The 21,518-nt window shown below is 34.3% G+C and overlaps 2 protein-coding genes across 2 annotated transcripts in view; one reads left to right on the top strand and one right to left on the bottom strand.

Annotated features, from left to right (window-relative positions):
* LOC115228157 (dynein light chain Tctex-type 1) overlaps positions 1-4,202 on the top strand; it is an 18,654-nt gene extending 14,452 nt beyond the window's left edge. Inside the window, exons 3-5 of the mRNA XM_029798807.2 lie at positions 571-694; positions 812-889; positions 2,807-4,202. Coding sequence (XP_029654667.1) covers positions 571-694; positions 812-889; positions 2,807-2,877 — 273 coding nt within the window. The 3' untranslated portion in view covers positions 2,878-4,202. The remainder of the gene's footprint in view (positions 1-570; positions 695-811; positions 890-2,806) is intronic.
* On the bottom strand, positions 3,063-21,518 carry LOC115224943 (coiled-coil domain-containing protein 174). The gene is made up of 11 exons (XM_029795882.2): positions 21,367-21,518; positions 16,791-16,895; positions 14,563-14,663; positions 13,291-13,352; positions 12,312-12,450; positions 11,208-11,309; positions 10,175-10,347; positions 8,411-8,505; positions 5,708-5,843; positions 4,042-4,164; positions 3,063-3,726 (listed from the first exon to the last, which is right to left on the bottom strand). Exons 1-11 carry the CDS (start codon positions 21,427-21,429, stop codon positions 3,146-3,148), a joined length of 1,680 nt encoding a protein of 559 aa, XP_029651742.1. The 5' UTR covers positions 21,430-21,518; the 3' UTR covers positions 3,063-3,145.

The raw sequence follows: 21,518 nt of genomic DNA, 5'->3' as shown, positions 1-21,518 counted from the left end.
ATAAAATGAGGGTTGGAAACACTTTCATCATAGGCTGCATTGGGACAGTGAACTAAGTGTTGAGCCATATGCAGGAAACTTAACTAACAGTTTCTTGTATTAGATGTGGTCAGAGGCAAAAATTACAAGAAGAAAGCAGAATGATGTAGCTCTGTAGAAACTATTCTGGTTGTAGTCTGGTATAGGCATGGGGTAGGTGATTCACTAGGACTACCTGTATCGTCTTTGATATATTTGAAATAAGCATTTGACCAGAAGTTGGCAGAGTCTCTGATGTTACTTTTCTTGAGGAAAGGTACATTTGCTATTATGTATTTTCAAAATTTGTTATAGATAGTTGTAAAAAGAACAAAGAATAAGGTTATAGTGCTCTGAGCTTGAAGATGATTGCTGGAACTCTGTCTGAGCTAATCACCTAGGAATAAAGAAGTTTCTACTCTTGACAACTAACAGTAAGCATGTGTTAGTGAAGTAATTAAGCCCCAGATAAACTATGCTCTGATATTGTCTTAGTTCCCTGTTGATATAGATTAACATCTTAAATTTAAACTAAATTATTCTTTATTACAGTCTGTAGAAAATGTTATTGGCTCCAATGCTTACCAACACAATAAAATCAATCAGTGGACATCAAATGTTGTTGAACAGTGCCTGAGTCAACTCACAAAATTAAACAAACCTTTTAAATATATCGGTAAGTGTGAATTATTTTCCCCTATAGTCTTATTACTTGTTATAGTAATTTCTTTGAGTACTCTCTATCATTTTAATAATGAATCAATATTTTACAAAATTGGAATATTGTTTTCAGTTACCTGTGTAATAATGCAGAAGAATGGTGCTGGACTTCATACAGCAAGCTCATGTTTCTGGGATAACACCACAGATGGTATGTGTAGAGAATTTTAATTCTTAATATCCTAAAACCACCTTTACTTTGAATCTAATATTTATTTTAATATACTTTAAACATTGACTTTACGTAATGGGAGTAACTATTTTATTTTCCTAGTCATTGCACACCATTGCCGTTTTTTGTATAATCTGGTGTGAATATCAAAATAACACAAGATGGTGAGCTAGCAGAATCAATGGCATGTCAGACAAAATGCTGCTAAGCATTTGTCCGTCTATGTTCTGAGTTCAAATTCCACTGAGGTTGACTTTGCCTTTCATACTTTCAGGATCAATAAAATAAGTGTCAGTTGAACACTGGAGTCAGTGTTAATTGTCTTCCCTGCCTATCAAAATTGCTGGCTTTGTACCAAAGTAAGAAAAGAATATTAAAATAACTCCAGGTTATGTTGTAGTTTTGTTTCTATGAGGAAGAATGAGAGTGTTCATAGCTTTTTTGTAATTCATAAACTCTACAACTAAGACAACTGTGTAGGGGAAGTGAGTTGAATTGGAATTTTAATATATGGTTGGTGGAAGCAAAATGGATACCAAGTGACTCTCAGAGGGTACTGTCAGTTCTGGGGAATTAAGCTTTGATGAGGTTGATGAGAAGAAGCTTGTATGCAACTTATCAATTTTAAATATGTCAACATTAAAAAAATGTTATTGTTATAAATCTTACTGGAGGAGAGCAATAAAATGTTTGACATCATCATGTTAATATCTGTTATTTTCCATGTGTTGGATATGCCATACTGTATATCATCATTCACCTGTATCTTTCATCACATCATTTGTGAGGAAGGCCAACATTTAGTTTTCTACTGAAGCTGTCCTGGAGCTTTCATTTCTTCATTTACTGATGGTTTCCTACATTCTCATATTATAGGTAACATAACATTTATCATTAATCTAGTTTAAGGGTTATATCCTTACTTAGGTGTCTTTTTTTCTTTTTTTACAAAATAGTTGTTATAGCTATGTGTTATTGTTGTTAATAACACCCTAGTAATCCTAAGTTCTTTTATTGATTACTAAATTTGTTGATGAAACTGCAGGTTCATAATTCTTTTTTATTATTAAGTGATAGTCAAACAGTGTTGCTTGATATATATAGGAATTTGATTTGAGTCAATAATGAGCACAAAAAGATATAGTAGGATTTCAAAGAACCAGGATGTCAGATCTGATACTATAGTGCATTTATCCTCACTGATGGTGAAGAGAAAGAAACTTGGAAATGCTATTTGAAAGGCTGCTTAATATAGAGAACACAGGATATGAAGGCCCTAAAAGCAGCTAGTCTGTCTGTGATAGTCACAGTGAAGTTGAAAATCTGGTAATGTAGAGATAGTGCTAGTCAAATGGTAAAGAGGTATCTTATCCAATGACGAGCATAGGTCTACCATCAACTACCATTACAAAAAACTACAGAAGCATCAAATTGATGGACCCAGTTACAAAGGTAATAGAATCATATAGCACAGCTGATTAGAAAGTGCATTAACTTAAACAAGATGCCGTTCTGGCTTGTGCCAGGTCAGTACAGCCAATATATTCTTCCTAGTGAGGCAATTACAAGAGAAGTCCTTAGCCAAGAGTAAGCTACTATACTTAACATTGTCTTACTAGATAAGACCGTTCACTGAATATTATGTAATTTGGAGGCTGTTAAGAAGAGGTGTAGATGAATAGCTTGTGAGAGTTGGCAATGAATTCAACAAAGAATTTAGTGTGTAAGTAGGAGTCCATTAAAGTTCAATTCTTAGCCCCCTCCTATTTATATTAGTTCTCTGCTCCATAAGAAGATTAACTTAAATGCAAGATAAGCTGGAAAAAACTTTAAACTTCTGATATACCTATACTATTTGCTATTTTAAATAAATTTGTTATTTTCTTTTTATTTCAGGGAGCTGTACTGTCAAGTGGGAGAACAAAACTATGTATGTGATTGTGTCTGTGTTTGGGTTAGCTATATAAATTGTGAAAATGAAACACTTGGCATTAAAACCTTTACATAGAAAATTAAGTTTATGCAATTTTACTTATTTATATTATGTCAAATATTTATTTTCTCTATATTATCCTTTGTAAAGTTAATAGTTTGCATTTTATCTTTAATTGCTTTATCTAGATAGAGATATCTAAAATACAAACTAAACCAATGAGTTTTAGTTATTTAATATCATTAAAGGAATATATAAGTTAAAGATACAGGTGCCAATCAAATGTTCTGAATAGTGTGAAATTAGTAATTCTTCAAAGAATTTACATTTTTCACCAACCTTGTATCTACAATAGTGGGTTTAGGTTGTTTAGGCAACAAATCTTGCTGAACCGATATTTCACTTACTGAATCATTCTGAAATGTAACTGCAGGATAATTTACAGGCATTTCTAGTGGCACACTTGATGTATTTTGGTTTGGTGTATTATACTGAGGTGGAGCAGTAAATACTGGAGAAAATGGCTGAGTAGAATTCAAAATTGGTTGTTGCTCCTGGTGAGTAGAATTAGGAAGAGAACTGCTTTCTGATGAAATCAGTGGTGAATTATCTACAAAATTTAGTTTCCTTGTCTCTCCTGGAAGTGGAATATTTGCTGTATCTATCGGATTTAACTGCATACAATTGTCATCCATTTTAACTGTTTGCTTTTTGCTCATTTTACTTTCCTTTCTTTCTTGGGGTACATAGCAATCCTTGTATTGTCTCTTTGGCAAATTCATTTCTTTAGAAACATTATTATTGTAACAATCTGGTGGAGCAAATTGATAATTTCTTTCATCCCGCCTTTGCTTAAAATATTCTTTTTCTCTTTCAAAAAATTCTGATGGAAAAGAAAAGAAAATGATACAAACTTTAAATTCATGGTTTGTAAAAATCACTTCGCTTCATTATATTTTGTTAAATATATGTAATCAATTAGTTGTACTTATTGGTAGATTTTCTATAAATCTTTTATTAAGTTTGTGATTAAACTTACTTTCTCAAAGGAGTGTTTGAAAGAATGCAAATGTGACTGTTATACTGAAACAACAGAAGGTAACTATTCTTAAAAATACAGATTCTCAGTTAAGACATAAAAGAATGTTGTTTAGCTCTTCAACTAACAAATTGAGTGAATAAACTAAAAATTCCTTACTGTCTTTTCCAATGTCCCACTCTCTCATTGGAAATGAATTTCTTGGAAGGGGTTCAATTCTCTTTACAGGTTCCTCTTTCTGCTTTTCAGATTCATTTTCTTGTTTTAAATTTTCATCTAAAACTGAAGATAAATTATATTAAAACAAAACTATAAAAGTATATCTGATTTGTTTCATTTTCTTTTTTTTTAATTCTTTAGATTTAATTTCTTTTCATTCTTTATTTCATAAATTATAATAAATTTCAAAATATTTTCATGAGTGTATCCATTTAAATATTTCCATATGAATATTTTTGGGTACCCACTGGTCAATGAAGGAGACTACATAGTCACTCAACCTGTTAAATATATCAGCAGAATCTCCCTCAACTCACACCTTGCCATTGTAAATAAAAAAGATACTTTGGATAGATAATGTAGTTATATATTCATTACATGAAGTTAAACACTATTACTTCATCATTCAGCTGTCCTCTCAGGGTAATTTTCTTTGGTCATTGTTGTTTTAAGTTATAATGCAACTCAATGTTTATTCATGAGAAATCTGTACATGTGTCTCATTCTAAGATATGGAAATTAGCCTAAACTTTGCTGATGAGGCCTATTGATACATAAACATATCCAGAGTTGTCACTTAGAGTTAAAGATCAAACTCACATTTAACTATATTCACTACTTAATTTAAATTCTAGATTGTCTTTCCTGCCTTTCTTGATCAAAATTAGTAACTGAGATAACGATTCATTATATCACGTTAGTGTTCACTTTATCAGAGATACAGTGGCTGAATGAATAAAAAATTGAATAGTCATGGCTAGAATATTTGTGATTAAATAAATCTGCTAGATCAGAACAAAACAACAGTTATGACTAAGTTCAATATGATTAACTTTCAATTATACTTTTTCTCTGAAGAGAAAGGCCAGTCTTTATGAATATGAAATCACCAGGAAAAATCCACAGAGCTGGTGAAGCCAAGTAGTTATAGCAACTGTGAAAGTTCTAGTCACATATTGTTCGATATTGCAGCTAAATTTCTCTCAAGAAACTCATGTTTTATTATAGTAAAAATAAGGTATATGCAATTTAGAAAGCTGCAACTATGTCACAGGTTGGTTTAAATATCTCAACCTTGTCACAGGTCAGCTCAAATATCTCCTACACACTCTGCAATACCACAAGTTGGCTTGGACATTCCCCTGTCTCTGCCATGGTATAGACCAATTCAAATATCATCCCTGCTCTCCTCTTTTTCTCTGTCATGCTACAGGTCTGTTTTCCATTGTAAATGATAATGATTCAGCAAAGACTGAGTTAAAATGTTGGAAGAAAACAACTAGCAAAGATATGCTCTTGATTTAACATTTTAAATGTATTCTATTTCTGTTAATATTCTTTTGCAAGAAAGAAGTGTCAATATATTTTGGAACCAGTTGCCATTAGTCTTTTGGTTTTTTGTCCCCATCACCTACCATGACAATATAGGCCCAGCTGCTATCAGGGAAAGTACTTTTGTAGCAACATCAGGTTTTGAACTCAAAATACAAGAGGCATAATACTGCAAATCATTTGGCATGAGTACTGTTCCTGTTACTCCCAAAAATAACCAATTGCAATTAAGATGATTTTCATAATTTGAAATTTAACTTGTAAAAATTCATACCGGTTGTTGGCTCCTCTACTTCAGGTGGTAAGCCAAGTTTAGCTCTTTGACGATCTTTGACTTTTTTCAGACGGGCTGCCATCATAGCATCGCGCTTTTCTTTTAATAATTCCCGTTTGGTTCTTTCGTCTTTTGTCTAGTGTAAACAAGGTTACAAGTGATTAAGTAGTATTTAGATATAGTGCCAAGAATATACCAGAAGCAAAACTGAAAGCCATCTTTGGTAATGGAGCAGTGCTAACAAATAATTTCTAACTTTAACAGTGGTGATAAATTTAAAGGAAAAAGTATAATTCTGATGTCCTCAATTTAAGAGAGGTTCTTGCTTCACTGAACCTTCTGGGATGAAAGGCAAAGATGAGTTTTTCAGGATTTAAATTAAGAACCTGAAAGGATGAGATTAAATACTGCAAGACATTATAGGCTCTAAATAGTTCTACCAACTACCTGCCTTGACTCTAATGATAATAATAACCAAAATAATAATCACTTTTAAGTTTATCTCTACAGATTTTCTCTGGAATTTTAGAGCCAACACTGAAAGTTACGACTTTTTGTAAATGAATATGTCTTTATAAACAATGCGATTGTTTATATAGGTAATGGGTGTATGTGTCCTTCAGCACCACATCCAACCCATTATCTATGAACACATTGCTTAAACACCCACTAAGTTTAGTGGTGTAACATTATTGGATTGACCAATTTGCATATGAAACACATTCCTGGTGTGCATATTAATTTCTGGTATGGCTGCAAAACGAAACACAGTGTCCCTAACAGCAAAATAATGAGGTTTCTTTTTTAGTTGTTTTTGAATTTGTATTAACCTCTAAGGATTCACAAAAACATGTACAGAACAATATAATGTGGGATTACATGAAAGAACATGTAAAAAGAATAACCATAAGAAAAAACAAACAAATAATTCTGCAAATGAGTATATAGACAACTAGGCTCATAAATATAAGCATGAATTGACAACTAAAGGTATTATCTTTAACAAAAGCATCATTAGATGCATTTATAATAGAAGTATTTTTTTATAGCAAGATGCATTTCTTGTTACTAATATTTATCGCCTCTTGAAGTGAAGGATCTGTTTTTCCACACATCTTTGAAGGTGTAAAAGCCAGAAAATGATTTGTTGACAGAAGAAATAACAATGTCACTACTTATATCTCAATGATTTTCAGATGAACATAAATATAAGCAAAAATACATATTCATATACATGCACACACATAAACAATAAGCTTCTTTCAGTTTTTAGCCTAACAAAACCACTCACAAGGCTTTAATCAGGTTAGGGCTATAGTAGAAGACACTTGCCCAAGATGCTGTGCAATGAGACTGAATCTGAAATCATGCAGCTGGAAAATAAACTTCTTAACCACGCTGCCATGCCTTTAAATGTCTTTAAAAAAATACATTCGAAGCTTGCTTCCCAACTACATGGTTCCAGGTTCAGTCCCACTGCATGGCACCTATACAACCAATGTTGGTGTGTTTACTTCCCCATAACTCAGTGGTTCAGCAAAAGAAACCGATAGAATAAGTCCTGGGGTTGAATTGTTCAACTAAAGGTGGTACTCTAGAATGGCCTCAGCCAAATGACTGAAACAAGTAAAAGAATAAAAGAATGTAAAAACACCCAGCACACTGTTAAGTGGTTGGCATTAGGAAGGGCATCCAACTGTAGAAACTATGCCAAATCAGACGGGAGTCTGGTACAGCTTGCCAGCTCTGGCCAAACCATCCAACCCATGCCAGCATGGACAACAGACATTAAATGATGATGACGATTAACTCCACTTCTTGATAACTTCAAACAGGTTAGAAGGAAAAGCAGTCTGCTTGATATAGGATCTAGTAAGGATAACTTAAGTATAATGAATAGATGCGGAAAGATAAAATTCATTTTATATCTTGGTAGACACATGAGTTCACATTACCTGATAATTGAAATACTTCTCACCAATCAATGTACTATATATTAACACACATATTTAATCAGTGGTATCTCTTTTCACATACATTGCTGCCCACACATACTGTGTGGTATCATCATCATTTAACGTCTACTTTTCCATGCTTGCATAGATCAAACAGAATTTGTTGAAGCAGATTTTCTAGTTGGATGCTCTTTCTGTCATCAACCTTCATTTATTTCCAAACAAAATAATATTTTCCTGTAGCTAGACATGTTTTTCACGGAAGACAGGAAACAACCTTGCTTGTTTAACAATGCTCTTTTACAGCTACCACAGGGGTATACACATATACATGCAGGCATGTATATATATATATATATATATATATAATAGGCTTCTTTCAGTTTCCATTCAGAAGGCTTTGGTTGGCCTGGGTTTTTTTATAGTAGAAGACACTTGCCTAAGTGAGACAGAATTCAGAACCACATGGTTGGGAAGCAAGCTACTTAAGCACACACCATGCCTGTAAAACATTCTGGGCTCAAAGAGCAGCCCTTTTTACATACACTACTACCCTCAGAACACAGTTACTTCTACGCACTGTTGCCAACAAGATGCAAAATTAAGACCATCCTTTTCATACCAATTCACTACCAAGGAGAGAGAGGGGTAAGTGTGTTCAGGTGAAAAAATTACAAAGACAGAGAGTTCAGATGAATATAAAGGATAAAATTAAGGGAAAGTGACTGGTGGATAGTAATATATTTACCTGGTCTCGCAATGTATTAAGTAAATTCATTTGTTCTTTTCTTTCCACTTCTTCTTTAGAGAAACGGAAATAACCAACACCATGAGTTCGAACCTCTGACAAGAAAAAGTCACCAAAATAATTTTTAGTTAAAGAAAATTAAAATATTTGACATTTTAAAGTAAAACCAACATTTAAAGAAAAGTCAAGTTTTGCATTATTTAGGATTTGGTATAGAATCAGGAATAACTAGTACTGTTACTACATCATCATCATCATCAGTATCATTGTCATCATTTTTATATTCACTTTTTCAAGCTGCATAGATTAGATGAGACTTTGAATTAGCCAAATCAGACTGGAATCTGGTGCAGCTTGCCAGTTCTGGTCAAACCATCCAACCCATGCCAGCATGGGAAATGGACATTAAAGGATGATGATGATGATACTCTTCTTGACACCAACTTTTTTTAGCAGCCTCTTACGACATACAAGGATACGGTATTTCTCTTCTCAATACCAGGATGTATACAGTATACACTTAAAAATTCTTATCTTAGTAGCTGTTAAATGACTAGAAATAGATACTTCATCAAAGAGTAAAGTAAAATAAATAATAAATCACTAATACAGAAAAAAAATAGACAAGGAAGTGGAAACTACATTTAGAAGTTAGATATAAAGACAAAAGACTTACATGGCTTTACTAAATAGCAAAGAGTGTAAAAAGAGAGATATGAGACAAGCAAGGACCTTTTTTTTGTATTCAGAATATAGTGCACACAACCACAAGCATTGATTATGAAGATGAGGTCCTTATAACATCACATATTTCAGCTGCATTTACTCACACAAATACCCAACTTCTTATATACTATCAAGAACAGGAATGTGAGCACAGAGCATAAAAGCACTTCCCATATATGCAAAGTGCTGAGTAAAAAATTATGCCACCCAAATCAACTGGAGATGTTGCTTTGGAGGTAGAAAAATGCACTTGATGTAAAGAAAATGAATGCATAGCGTAAGCAACAAAATTCAATTGCAATATGTTGAATTAATTTTATTGTGAGAATAAGTATTCTATATCAAAAAGGCTGCATCATGAAGGGCATCCAAATTCCATCCAACCTATGCCAGCATGTAAAACCAGAAATAAAATGAATGATGATGATGATGCTATGTACAATGCCAAGATGTATTTGTTTACCGAGTTACAATTGAAGAATGACTACAGCTACAAGTATGACTATATGGTTAATAGTTCACTTTACAATCATGTAGTTTTTAGGTTCAATCCCACCCTGCGTAAGTGGCTTCTACATTATCTTCAGATAGAACCAAGCCAGATGGAAACTGTATGGAAGCTTGTTGAATGAATGAACTTTTATCTATAAAAAGAACTACAAGCACTTTCACTCTGATCCAAGGCTATACAGTAGAAGACACTTGCCCAAGGTGCCATGCAGTGGGACTGAACCCAAAACTATGTGGTTGGGAAGTGGCCTTCTTAGCCACACCTGTACTTATATGTTTGTTTTTAGGTGGTACACTTAATCTGGTCAGTTTAATTCACTAATCATTGGGTGTAGTCCACTCCGTTGCAAGCTTTCAATACTTCCTTACATTGCTTCCTACTAGAGTAATCTCTAAGTCAAAGTTTCTTTCTTTCTTTCCTTCACCAACCCTGGAGACCACCCTGCTTGTCCTTCTCTGACTAATCTACAAGGAGAGTTACACTATTTATAAAGAGTTACACGAAAAACAAAGAAATATATTTGTTACCATCGAATCTGACGTTTTCATAATGAATTGGACCAATTGGTCCTTCAACAGCCTTTCTTTCTTCAGCATCCCATTTTTCATGTAGCATTTGTCGATACCTTTCTTGTGGCTCAAGTATTTCAGATTTATCTGATTCACTATTCGATTGACTTTGAATTTCTTCAGAATTTTTACTGTAACAACAATAAATCAACTGTTTTAAGTAAATTTGGGATAAAAATATAAAAAAAAAAAAAACGAGAAAAATGCATTAAAAATACAGGTTTAGACATGGCTGAGTTGTTAAGAAGTTTGCTTTCCAACTATGTGATTTCAGGTTTAGTTCCAATGTGTGGTACCTTGGGCAAGTGTTGTCTACTATAGACCCAGGTCCTGATCAAAGCCTTGAGTATACTTTGGTAAATAGAAATTGAAAGAAGCCAACAGTGTGTGCATTTATATTGCTTTGTCTTCACATTGCATGATAATGGTAAACTATTATTTCCAATCTTCCATGAAGACATATCTAGACATGAGTAAATATTAACTTGCTTAGAAACAAGTAAAGGTTTGTGAGAAGAGCATCTGACCTCTAAAAAGTTGTTTTAATGAATTCCATCTGACTTAAGCAGGCATGGAAAACATCATCATCATCGTTGTCGTCGTCATCATTTAACATCCGTTGTCCATGCTGGCACGGGCCAGACAGTTTAACTGGGCTGCACCAGACTCTAGTCTGATTTGGCATAGTTTTCTACGGCTGGATGCCCTTCTTAATGCCAACCACTCTGAGAGTGTAATGGGGGGCGGCTTTTACGTGCCACCAGCACAGGTGCTATTTGCATGACACTGGGGTGCGTTTATGTGCCAGCAGCACCGGAGTGGAGGGGGGGGGCATATAATCAGCTTAACCTCTTCCCCGAAATTGCTGTCCCTGTGCCAGAATTTGAAACCAATGTAATATCAATTTTTATTAATATTTGTAGACAGGAAAGTGTTATTATATCTTCAACTTTAATTTATCTAACTGAAAAAAAGAACAAAAGTAATTTACTTGGTAGGAAGCAAGCCGAATTCTTTATCTCTTTCCTGCATAAACTTTAAATCTTTCTTCAAACAAGTCCGAGTTCTTCCCAAACTATCTGTATACTCAATCCTATAATATACAATGGTAATATTTATTAATATGCAAATTCAATTCCATTTTACACCAGAAAAAAAGGCAAAAGAAACACATAGAAAGGAGAGATATAAGATGGGTAGATGATGGGGTAAAAATATGCCTACATGAATGCATGGCTGATTTGTTAAAAAGATCATTTTGTAATCACAGTCCCAGATTTGATCACTGAGCAATACCTTAAGCAAGGATAATGTAACACAGCCTCAGATTAATCCAAAGTATATGAAGGAAATTAAGTAGATGGACTTGATTCCATGTGTCCATAGAACACTCAGCCACCTATGGAGATGATAGACTTAACAACTAGAACAGTCATCAATCAGAATTGATAGATGAGTCCATTACTGTCTTCTTCCACCAAGTTAAAAATTAGGTGTTACAAGTCTTACTTCAATAAATTTTGTACATATTTATATTTATAGAAAGGTACAGTTGTAGGCGTCATCACATTGCTAAGAAGTTTTCAATGCTAACATGAGATTTGAGGTTCATTCCTACAGCATGACACTATGGGCAGGTGTCTTCTAATATAGTCTTGAGTTGACCAATGCCTTGCAAGTGAAATTTGTAGCCATAAGTTATAGGCCAGGAGTGTGTGTATCTGTTTGTACCTTCTGATTGTCTTGATATCTTTTGCATGCTGCAAAACCAATGTCACCATACATATGGTCTTATTGTTTACATCTGCCATAAAATTGTGTGTGGCCATTTAGCTGTTTGTTGTTTGAAAGATCAGGAGCAAATAGTACCTAGGTGAAAGTTGGTAACAGGAAAAACGTCTGACCGTTGAAAAATCGCTTCAGTAAATCTCAATTAACCCATGCTATCATGGAAAAGCTGGGCATTAAAACAATAATGATGACAGTGGTGATGATAGAACCATCACACACAATAGCAGCAAAGAAAAACAAATGTAAAAACACTGTAAAACAAAATTTATAAATGAGGAATGTAAAACAGGTGACAAATGTTTACCATTGTTCTTCAGGATCATCAGTTGAACTATCAAACTCTTGTTCTGTTTCCTCTGATGAAATCTTATGTTTTTCACTAGAGATTTTATCAATGGCTTTCTTTTGAAAATCAACAAGGAAAATTTGGCTTCCATCTTCATCTAATATCAAACAAAATAATATAATTAATAGCTAATTAAACCATAAATATAAGTCATGTATTTAGTAAAGTTTAATGTAGTGATTCAGGAGATAAGCTTATGGAACTAATAATTACAAGTTAAAATTCTGGTTACTTTCATTATTATTATGATTTAGCTTTAAGGAGGGTACACTTCTCTATGAAATACAGAGTTACAGATGTAACTCCTCAACATTATAAAAAAAAAACATCACCATCAATTTAGGAAGTAAACAGAGAAAAGATAGTATGTGTAAGTGGTAATCACCAGTATATAGAAACAAACAAACATTATAATAATAATTTCTTTCTAATAGACAAATATGTATATATATATGATTAGTCTAATTCAAGAAAATTATTGAAATCTCTTTCATTTACATTATAAGGCTGGATTCACAACCATGATCTCTAGAAACCATAAAAAGTAACATAAATACGGTACTGAGTCCTAGAACTTATAGGGGTGGTTATCCAGTTTCCATGGTGTATAAGTGACTGAGATCGCAACATTCCTGTGAACTGGGCACCAGTTCATTGCAGGGTTACTCACTGCTGGTTAGACTGAAGCAATGTGAAATGAAACATTTTGCTCGAGAACACAACATGTCACCAAGTCCTGGAGTCAAAACCACAATCTTGTGATGGTATGTGTAACATCCTAAGCACCAGACCATGCATCTTCACAGAAACTGTAAAACTGGCAGCCAATTGTTGGAGAAAACTGAATAATGCCAAACAAAAGCTGAAACTTTAATTAATCAATCAATATGATGGATTAAAAAACAATTCACTTTACAAACAAACAATATATACTTACCAGGAATATTTTGATTGTTAGCTATTTTCTCATAGAGTTGGCTTTTTAATTCAAGAGCTTTTCTGGAAAAGAAATATTGTTTTCATTGTACATAAAGAAAAATGCAAATAACAATCACCAATCACTTTTAAACATACCTGAAGCCTTCTTAACTAGAAATATCATTATCCAAACGTCTTGATATAAAGTAAAATTAATACTAATTTATTTTGTAATTTCTTGACTATTATTGCTCATGGTCTTTTTCTAACCAATTCATAACATTATTTTTCTCCGCTTTTATTGTATTTCTTTAAATTCATTAAAAAAAATCCTAAATTATATTCTCTATCTATTGCAGTAAGTTTATAAATTATTGTGTAGAATTAAGTTTAGTATAGTATAGTAAACTCATTCATCTGTAACTACATTTCATTAACTACATTAACAGATTATAGAATATTTTACATAATAGTGAGAACATCATCACCATCATCATTTTAATGTTTATTTTTCCATGCTTGCATGGATTAGATGGAATTTGTTGAGGTGAACTTTCAATGACCAGATGCCCTTCCTGTTGCCAACCCTCATATGCTTCCAAGTAAGGTAATATTTCCCCATGACCAGACATGTTTCACAAAAAAATCAGAAACGAAGGACACCGCTACCATGACATTGACACTCATTTACAACTATCATGCAATATCAGGCAAGGAGACAATAACATGCACACACATACATATCCCCCTCACAGTAATCCCCTTAAATGCTACCATGAAACACACACACACACACCTCCCCCAGGGCTTATAGACCTGTGAACTGTATGGTGACCTCAACAGTGCAGATGACATGAAAAAAAGCACCCTTCCTCACTGTAAAGCGGTTGGCATTAGGATGGGCAATCAGCCATAAAAACTATGCCAAAGCAGATTCAAGCTCAATGCAGTTTTTGGACCCAACAGATCCTGTCAAACCATCCAACTCATTCCAGCATGAAACATGAACATTAAATTATGACAATAATACAACAGACTTCTTTCAGTTTCTGTCTCACAAGGCTTTGCTCAACCCAGGGTTATAGAAGAAGACACTCGCCCAAGTCAACGCCTAGTGGGAATGAACCTAGAGTGTGATAGGGAAGCAAACTTCTTGCCCCATAGCCATACCAGCACCATTAAATTATATTATATATATCTGCAAAATATCAAAATCAGAAGAATTAAGAACCAAGCAACTTTTTAAAATGTTGATAAAAGAAACATGTATGAAAACTGAGAAAATCCTCACCGAGATTTTTCTAATGAGTCCTCTTCTTCTTTCTTGGCAACATAATCCCTTTTAGCTCGTTCAGCAACTCCATAATTTTTTTTACTCCATATTGTTGTTTTCTGAAGTACGAAAATTACTGATAAATTAAGTATAATGATGTGAATCAGCTAATGTAAATTTAATAATAACAGTTTCCATAAAGCTGTATCTACAGAGGATTTTATCTCCTAGTTTTCACTGCAGTGGTACTTTGCTCTTCCTTCTGCCCATAAATCCTTTTAGTATTTAAACAGGCCATTTCTGACCCAAATATTCTACCTGTTTTATGTTTGAACTGGCAAGGTTCTGTCTCTCACACCAACCTTACAATATCATTCTAAAAATAAACAGTCTCAAAATCAAAATCTCAAAACTGTGAGATAGCACATGATTAATTCAAAACAATGAGAATAAATAGGTATTAAATTTGACAAAGTAAACTGAATGCTAAAGAGTTAATAGCCTACACCATTCCAGAACATGCTAATGAAGCTTCTTTGCCTATGAATTGTGCTGCACTACAAGATTCCATTATGTCTCCTACAATGCTATTACCTGCTGGCACTTCTATTTTATTCTTTTATGGTTTGGTTTAGTTTAGTTTGGAAATAGGGAGCTCCTCACGCCATAGGCTCTTGCAGCATCTCTAATATTGATGAGATTGATGTTATTCTTAAGCAACTGCAAGTCAATGTCTGCAGGAAAAATTCAGAGAAAAGATTCAGCATAGTGGTTACTATGGTACCAGGGGAGGGATAATAAAATATGAATAAGAGGAGGAGAGATGAGTCAAGTAGTCCAGAGTGGAACTGGTATGAGACCATAGCCACTGTACTAGCAGTAGGTAAAGCAGAGTGAAGAGACAATAAGTTTGTGGACCAAAGGTTGAAGGGTGTTGGTGTTTAACACCATACCAATCAGTCAGGTGGCCCTTTTGGATGCAGCCTAAGATGCTAGTAGGCTTAGCAACTGCACTGTCCTGGTATGGGAGTACTATTCTATTGTGAGTCTAACTTGAGCTTGAAGCATTTTTTTATACTAAAGATGAGGGCCAATTTTGGGACACAATCTTTGCTTCTACTCCACCTCCACACACACATTCTCTTATCCAAATAATGTCACCGTTAATACCTCCTTAATGTTTTTCACATAAGCATCATCAGCATTCGGTCTAGACACTTCATGACAGACATACTCTGTTTCCATGATCAAAGACCATGAATATTTTTCAGTGAATAAATATAACCTAATCTTCCTGGACAGCAGCAAAACATAATCTCTAGACATAGGAAAGAAACAACCTTGCAATAACTATACACTTCTCTACACAACTAGGTGGCTACAAATTCCCCACAACTCCTGATGATCCACCATGACAACTACATATCAGTAACATAGATACCACTTCATTCCTTTAACTAGGTTTCCCCCAAGATTTCAACAATAACTACTTCAGATGTAATTGTCAATAGAGTACTGCATATATATCTAGGACAGTGCAGGCTGCTAAGCACATACAATTATTTTATACTGTATACAAAAGAATAGGATTCATAGGAGGATTGTCAAGACTTACCAATGTACTACAACCACTAGTTCCCATACTGTTTGTTCACCCTACCTCTTCTACTGCAATGAACTTTGCCCTCCTGAACTTATAAGTAACATGTCACCTTAGTTAGCTCTACTCCCATTATTCTTACCATTATCCAAACAGTCACAGTTATGAGCACTGCTCCTTTCTTTTGATTAATTAAAAATCATCTAAGACTTGGTTCCTAACAAACTTCAAGAGATATTATTATGAAATATTTTGTATCCTTTATCCCTCTCTCTCTCTCTCTCTCTGTCTTGGTCTCTGCCATATTAACTTTTATGCATTTGGATTCTGAATATACTTCCAGATTTGAAAGTTTTTCTGAAGATATTTGACAAATTCTTTGTGAGCCAAGAAATAAGTATATAAATCTTCCGAAAGATGTTGAAATCTTCAACTCTGTATCTACTACATAAAGAATTTTGAATGTGGAGAAAAAGGTTGAAGACAGAACCCATCAGTGTACTAAATTCACCTCAATTTTCTTCACAAAAAATTTATACACAGTCTAAACTTCTCTTACAAACAATTCAGCAACTCTTAGTTATTTTTAAGTGCAACCAACCCTTAATTTCTCACAAAATTTTGCTGGAAACATAGAAGTACTTACTTTTGCAGTTGTTTTCCCTTTAATGCAATTAGTTGATGCAAATTTAAGTTTTTCTTTCTTGAACTCTTCTTGTTTCCTAAAAAGTTCTGCTTTCAGTTCAATCAACTATGAAAAATATTACATCAAAAGTAGGAATTATTAAATGAAAAAACTATTAACAGTCAATATGTAACAAAATATCCTGAAAAAAAAGTAAATAAAAATATATTATTAAAAGTAAATTATTCATAAAATTTACTCTTACAGTAAATTTATTTATCAGATTAGTAAGTATAAATGCCCAAAACAATTTTCACATGAGTGAAATCAAAGTCATGGCCAATGCCAGAGCCACCCATGCCAGTGGAACATAAAAGGCATTATTCAAGCATGGCTGATGTCAGTGCCATCTGACTGGCACCTGTGCCGGTGGTACATAAACGGCAACATTTGAGCATGACTGATGCCAGTGTCACCTGACTGGCACCCCACATAAAAAGCACTATTCAAACGTAGCTGATGCCAGTACCATCTGACTAGCTCCTGTGCTGGTTGCATATAAAAAGCACCCACTACACTCTCAGAGTGGTTGGCATTAGGAAGGGCAACGACCTGTAGAAATTTTGCCAAATCAGATTGGTGCCTGGTGCAGCCTCCCAGCTTGCCTGTTGGATGGATAAATAGATTCAAACAGACATTAAACGATAACAATAACGATGATCTTATATATATATACACACACTTGTGTGTGTGTCTTTGTTCCCCATATTTACATCCCCGTAACTTAGCATTTGGCAAACAGAGAATGATAGAATAAGTATCAGGTTAAGAAAAAAGTATTGGGGTCGATTTGTTCATCTAAACTAGTGGTTCCCAAACTTTTACAGGCTGCCGCCCTTTTGACAACCAGGCCACATTCCTAGTGCCTCCACTCCAACTAACCATCACAAGCATAGACCTTCCTGAAACAAATTCAAAGCAACTGTATTTCACAAATAAAACTTAACCTAATGAACCCATTATTTTGTTGTTTTTACATGAATTCTCTAACTCATTATCGCCCTACTTTTTATATGAATCACTACCCCCTTACCACCTCACTTTTCTTCAACGCTCCCTAGGAACTTTTCACTGCCCCCACGAGTCAATACCGCCCACTTTGGGAACCACTGATCTAAACTCTTCAAGTGGTGCACCAGTATGGCCATGGTCTGGTGACTGAGACAATTAGAAGATAGAAGATAAAATATCTGGGACATTATTACTGTTTTTACTTCTACTTTTCCACACTAGCATGGATTGGACAGATTGTCATAGATCAAGTCAGTTCTTATTTGGAGTTACTGTCTCTTCAGACCGGTTGGAGACCATGTCTCACATGTACATTCATTTTTAGCATGCTCTCTATGATTTAATGCTTTTCCTAGCGCTATCCACTCTACAGTGAGTACTGTGTACTTACCATAGAGAAATAGTCATCCCCTTCAAAAGACTTGATAGTCCTTTTGCTTAATGTTGTCCCTGTTCATTTGTTTTACATAGTGTATTGAATACATTTTATGATGAACCAGCACTAGAAAGGTTGTTTTGTTCCCAACAAGACTAAACAGGCCTCTCTGCTTTAAGTTGCTTCTGTTCATTCATTCACAAGCACCAGAAGACTGTCTTCTCAATGGCATGTAGAAAAGAGAGGAAAGTAATGAGAAGAGAGGGAATGATAGACAGCTATATGAGGCTTGTTGGTAAGGTGATTTAACAGGAACAAGGTGAATAGTATGGTAGGTGTGATAGAAAATGGGTGATAGAAGAGGGAGTACTGGATAGTGGCAGCTCGTGTATAGGCACTGTGGAACTGCAGCACCCCCTATTTCCACTCGATATTATTGATAACATTCTTTATACTTTTAACATTCTTTATTGATAACATTCTTTCTTTATACTTGTACATTATATAATCCTTAATTTTAATGTCAGTAGCCATCCCCTAGTTTATGAAAAAAATACTAAAATTTTTGGATAGAACTGTGTGCTTCACAGTTCCAGCGATGCAGTGTTTGGCTGTTGTGCACATGCTCACATGTCCGAGATAGAAAGTTGCATGCTAGGGAGAGAGAGAGCACTGTAGTTCAGGCAATGCCGACCCTGATGAAAGGTAGTGTTTCTTTTTGACTCCACATGTGTTGTGTTTAAAAATGTGTTTATATTCTTGAATAAATATGATAAAGTGTAGAATCAGATTATTATCCTGCTTCCAGATAGTGTAGCTGACAGGATTTGAAAAATAAGGCAGATTTTCCCCGCTTATTTTGTGATTTAGGGGGTATTTTTGAAAAACAAAGAGGAATTCACGGTGGTGTTCAGTGAATAAATTAAACATACTACCCAGCAGTGGCTAAAATGTGAACCGATCAAGTTTATGTATAAATATTTTTTTTTATATGTTTCTTTCCTTTTACACAATATTAAAACAACAACTAAAAATTTTCTGAAGCAGCACCCCAACTAATTTCATCTATGAGCCACCACTGGTACTGGGAGAGAGAGTAATGACTGAAGTGAGACACAGTGATGCAACTATTTTATTTAATGTCTTTTGGCAGGGGGGGAGGGTTAAAGACAGTAGGGTGTAATTTACAGTAAATTTAGTTGCTGTTTCTTGTAGGCTGTCCTGCTTGTCACATTTTTTTCTACAAGCACCAGTCTGAAAAAGTTCAAATTGATCATTGAATTCACATGTTTGGGAAAGCCTGCAAGGAACATAGCTGCTGCCACATCTTCCTCCTCCTCCAACTGAATAATAGAGGTCAGAAATGTGTCTTAGAGGACCTGCAAAAGTCATAGGCACAACACTTTCTCCAGGCAAATCTATTCACATTTGAGACAATGGACTATATAAAAAAAATCCATCTGAGACAAGCGTTTATTCCTTGAGAAAATATAGGAGACTCTATGTAGTTATCCTACCAGCTAGAAATGGTATTCTACAGTCTCATAAAAGATATATTACATAATGTTGTCAGAGATTACTGAACAAGGCAAGATTATAGTCTGAACACTTTAGGTCGTAGGTCTGCTGACATGGAGCTGCACAAAAAAACATTCATTCTTATAACTTTAGCAGCTACATCTTTTATCTTTTACTTGTTTCAGTCATTGGACTTTAGCCATGCTGGGGCACCACTTTGAAGGGTACAGTCAAACAAATCGACTCCTGTACTAATTTTTAAAATCTGGTATTTATTTTACTGATATCTTTTGTTGAACTGCTTAGTTCGGGACGTAAACAGATCAACATTGGTTGACAAACAAAAACACATGTATATATATATATATATATATATATATATATATATATATATATATATATATATATATATATATATATATATATATGTGAAATAGAAAGATGAATAATCTTGTAGTAGATTAATCAAAAGTTTAACCGATACCTTAGTAGCAAAAATCACAGCAGTAAACAGCACGGTTGGAGGTACAACCATCTGGCGTTGCAACCGTGCGTTGGTGCGGATAATTGAAATTAAAACATTATTGGTGAATTGAAGAAATGGAGCTGAACGAATGAAATAAAACGATTTCTGTTCAATCTGCGTTCAGCTCCATTTCTTCAATTCACCATAATATATATATATATATATATATATATATATATATATATATATATATATATATATATATATATAGGGATGGTATTATTAAAATACCATCACAAGTGGTAGGCGAATTATCAGCCGTACAGGCAAATTAATAAAATATATACATACAATATTAGATATGTACATATACACACAAGGGTACTACATGAGTAAATTAGCGATATAGGTACTCATGTACTACCCTTGTATATATATGTACATATCTAATATTGTATATATATATATATGTATACGCACACACACAACGGGCTTCCACACAGTTTCCGTCTACAAAATTCACTAAGGCATTGGTCGATCCGGGGTTACTTGCCCAAGGTACCGTGCAGTGAAACTGAACCCGAAACCGTCTGATCGCAAACCACACTGCCATGCCAATGCCTATTGAAACTCTTTTTCTTTCTCCCATGATTTCACCAAAGGAGGAACAAGCAGTATCTATGGTCTTTTTTTAAAAATATTTTCCGAGTCTTTCGGGAGGAACAGAGGGAGACCATATACCGAAGGTACCAGATGGTGGCATTTAACTGAGTAAAAGATTATGTCTATCAACTTCAATTTTCAAGGCTTCTGTTCACCCGAAGTTATTATAGAAGACACTTGCTGAAGGTGCTGCGTAGTAGGATTGAACCTAAAAGCATGTCGTTGTAAAGCAAACTTCTTAATATCTGCACCCTCCCAGAACTGCTAGTTTATCATCATACTCTGCATTTATCCATTCCTTCTTCCTAAGAGCTGCATTCCTTTAGAATTGTTTCCTCCTACTGGTTACTATTATATTAGTTTTATTGTGTAACATTGTTCACTTATTTTTCGTTTTATACAATTATGAAAATACACACGAGGTAAAATTGAAAAAAAAATATTAAACTCTGGTGTCATAATCATTTCATGTGCAATATTTAGTGAAATATTCAATTACATACCCCAGCTGAACTAACGTTAGACATTTTACTTTCTACACAGAAACACGACTTTGCAGATGCCATCAGTAAATTCGTAGTCGTAAAACTTTGTTTATATTTATATAGCGAGTATTTTTATAAAATAATAAACTCTTACTATATAAGTAAAAAAT

Source organism: Octopus sinensis, linkage group LG2 (genome assembly GCF_006345805.1).
Source record: "Octopus sinensis linkage group LG2, ASM634580v1, whole genome shotgun sequence".
Taxonomy (NCBI): domain Eukaryota; kingdom Metazoa; phylum Mollusca; class Cephalopoda; order Octopoda; family Octopodidae; genus Octopus; species Octopus sinensis.
The sequence above is the reverse complement of the archived record's forward strand: the minus strand, read 5'-3'. Positions and strand labels throughout refer to the sequence as shown.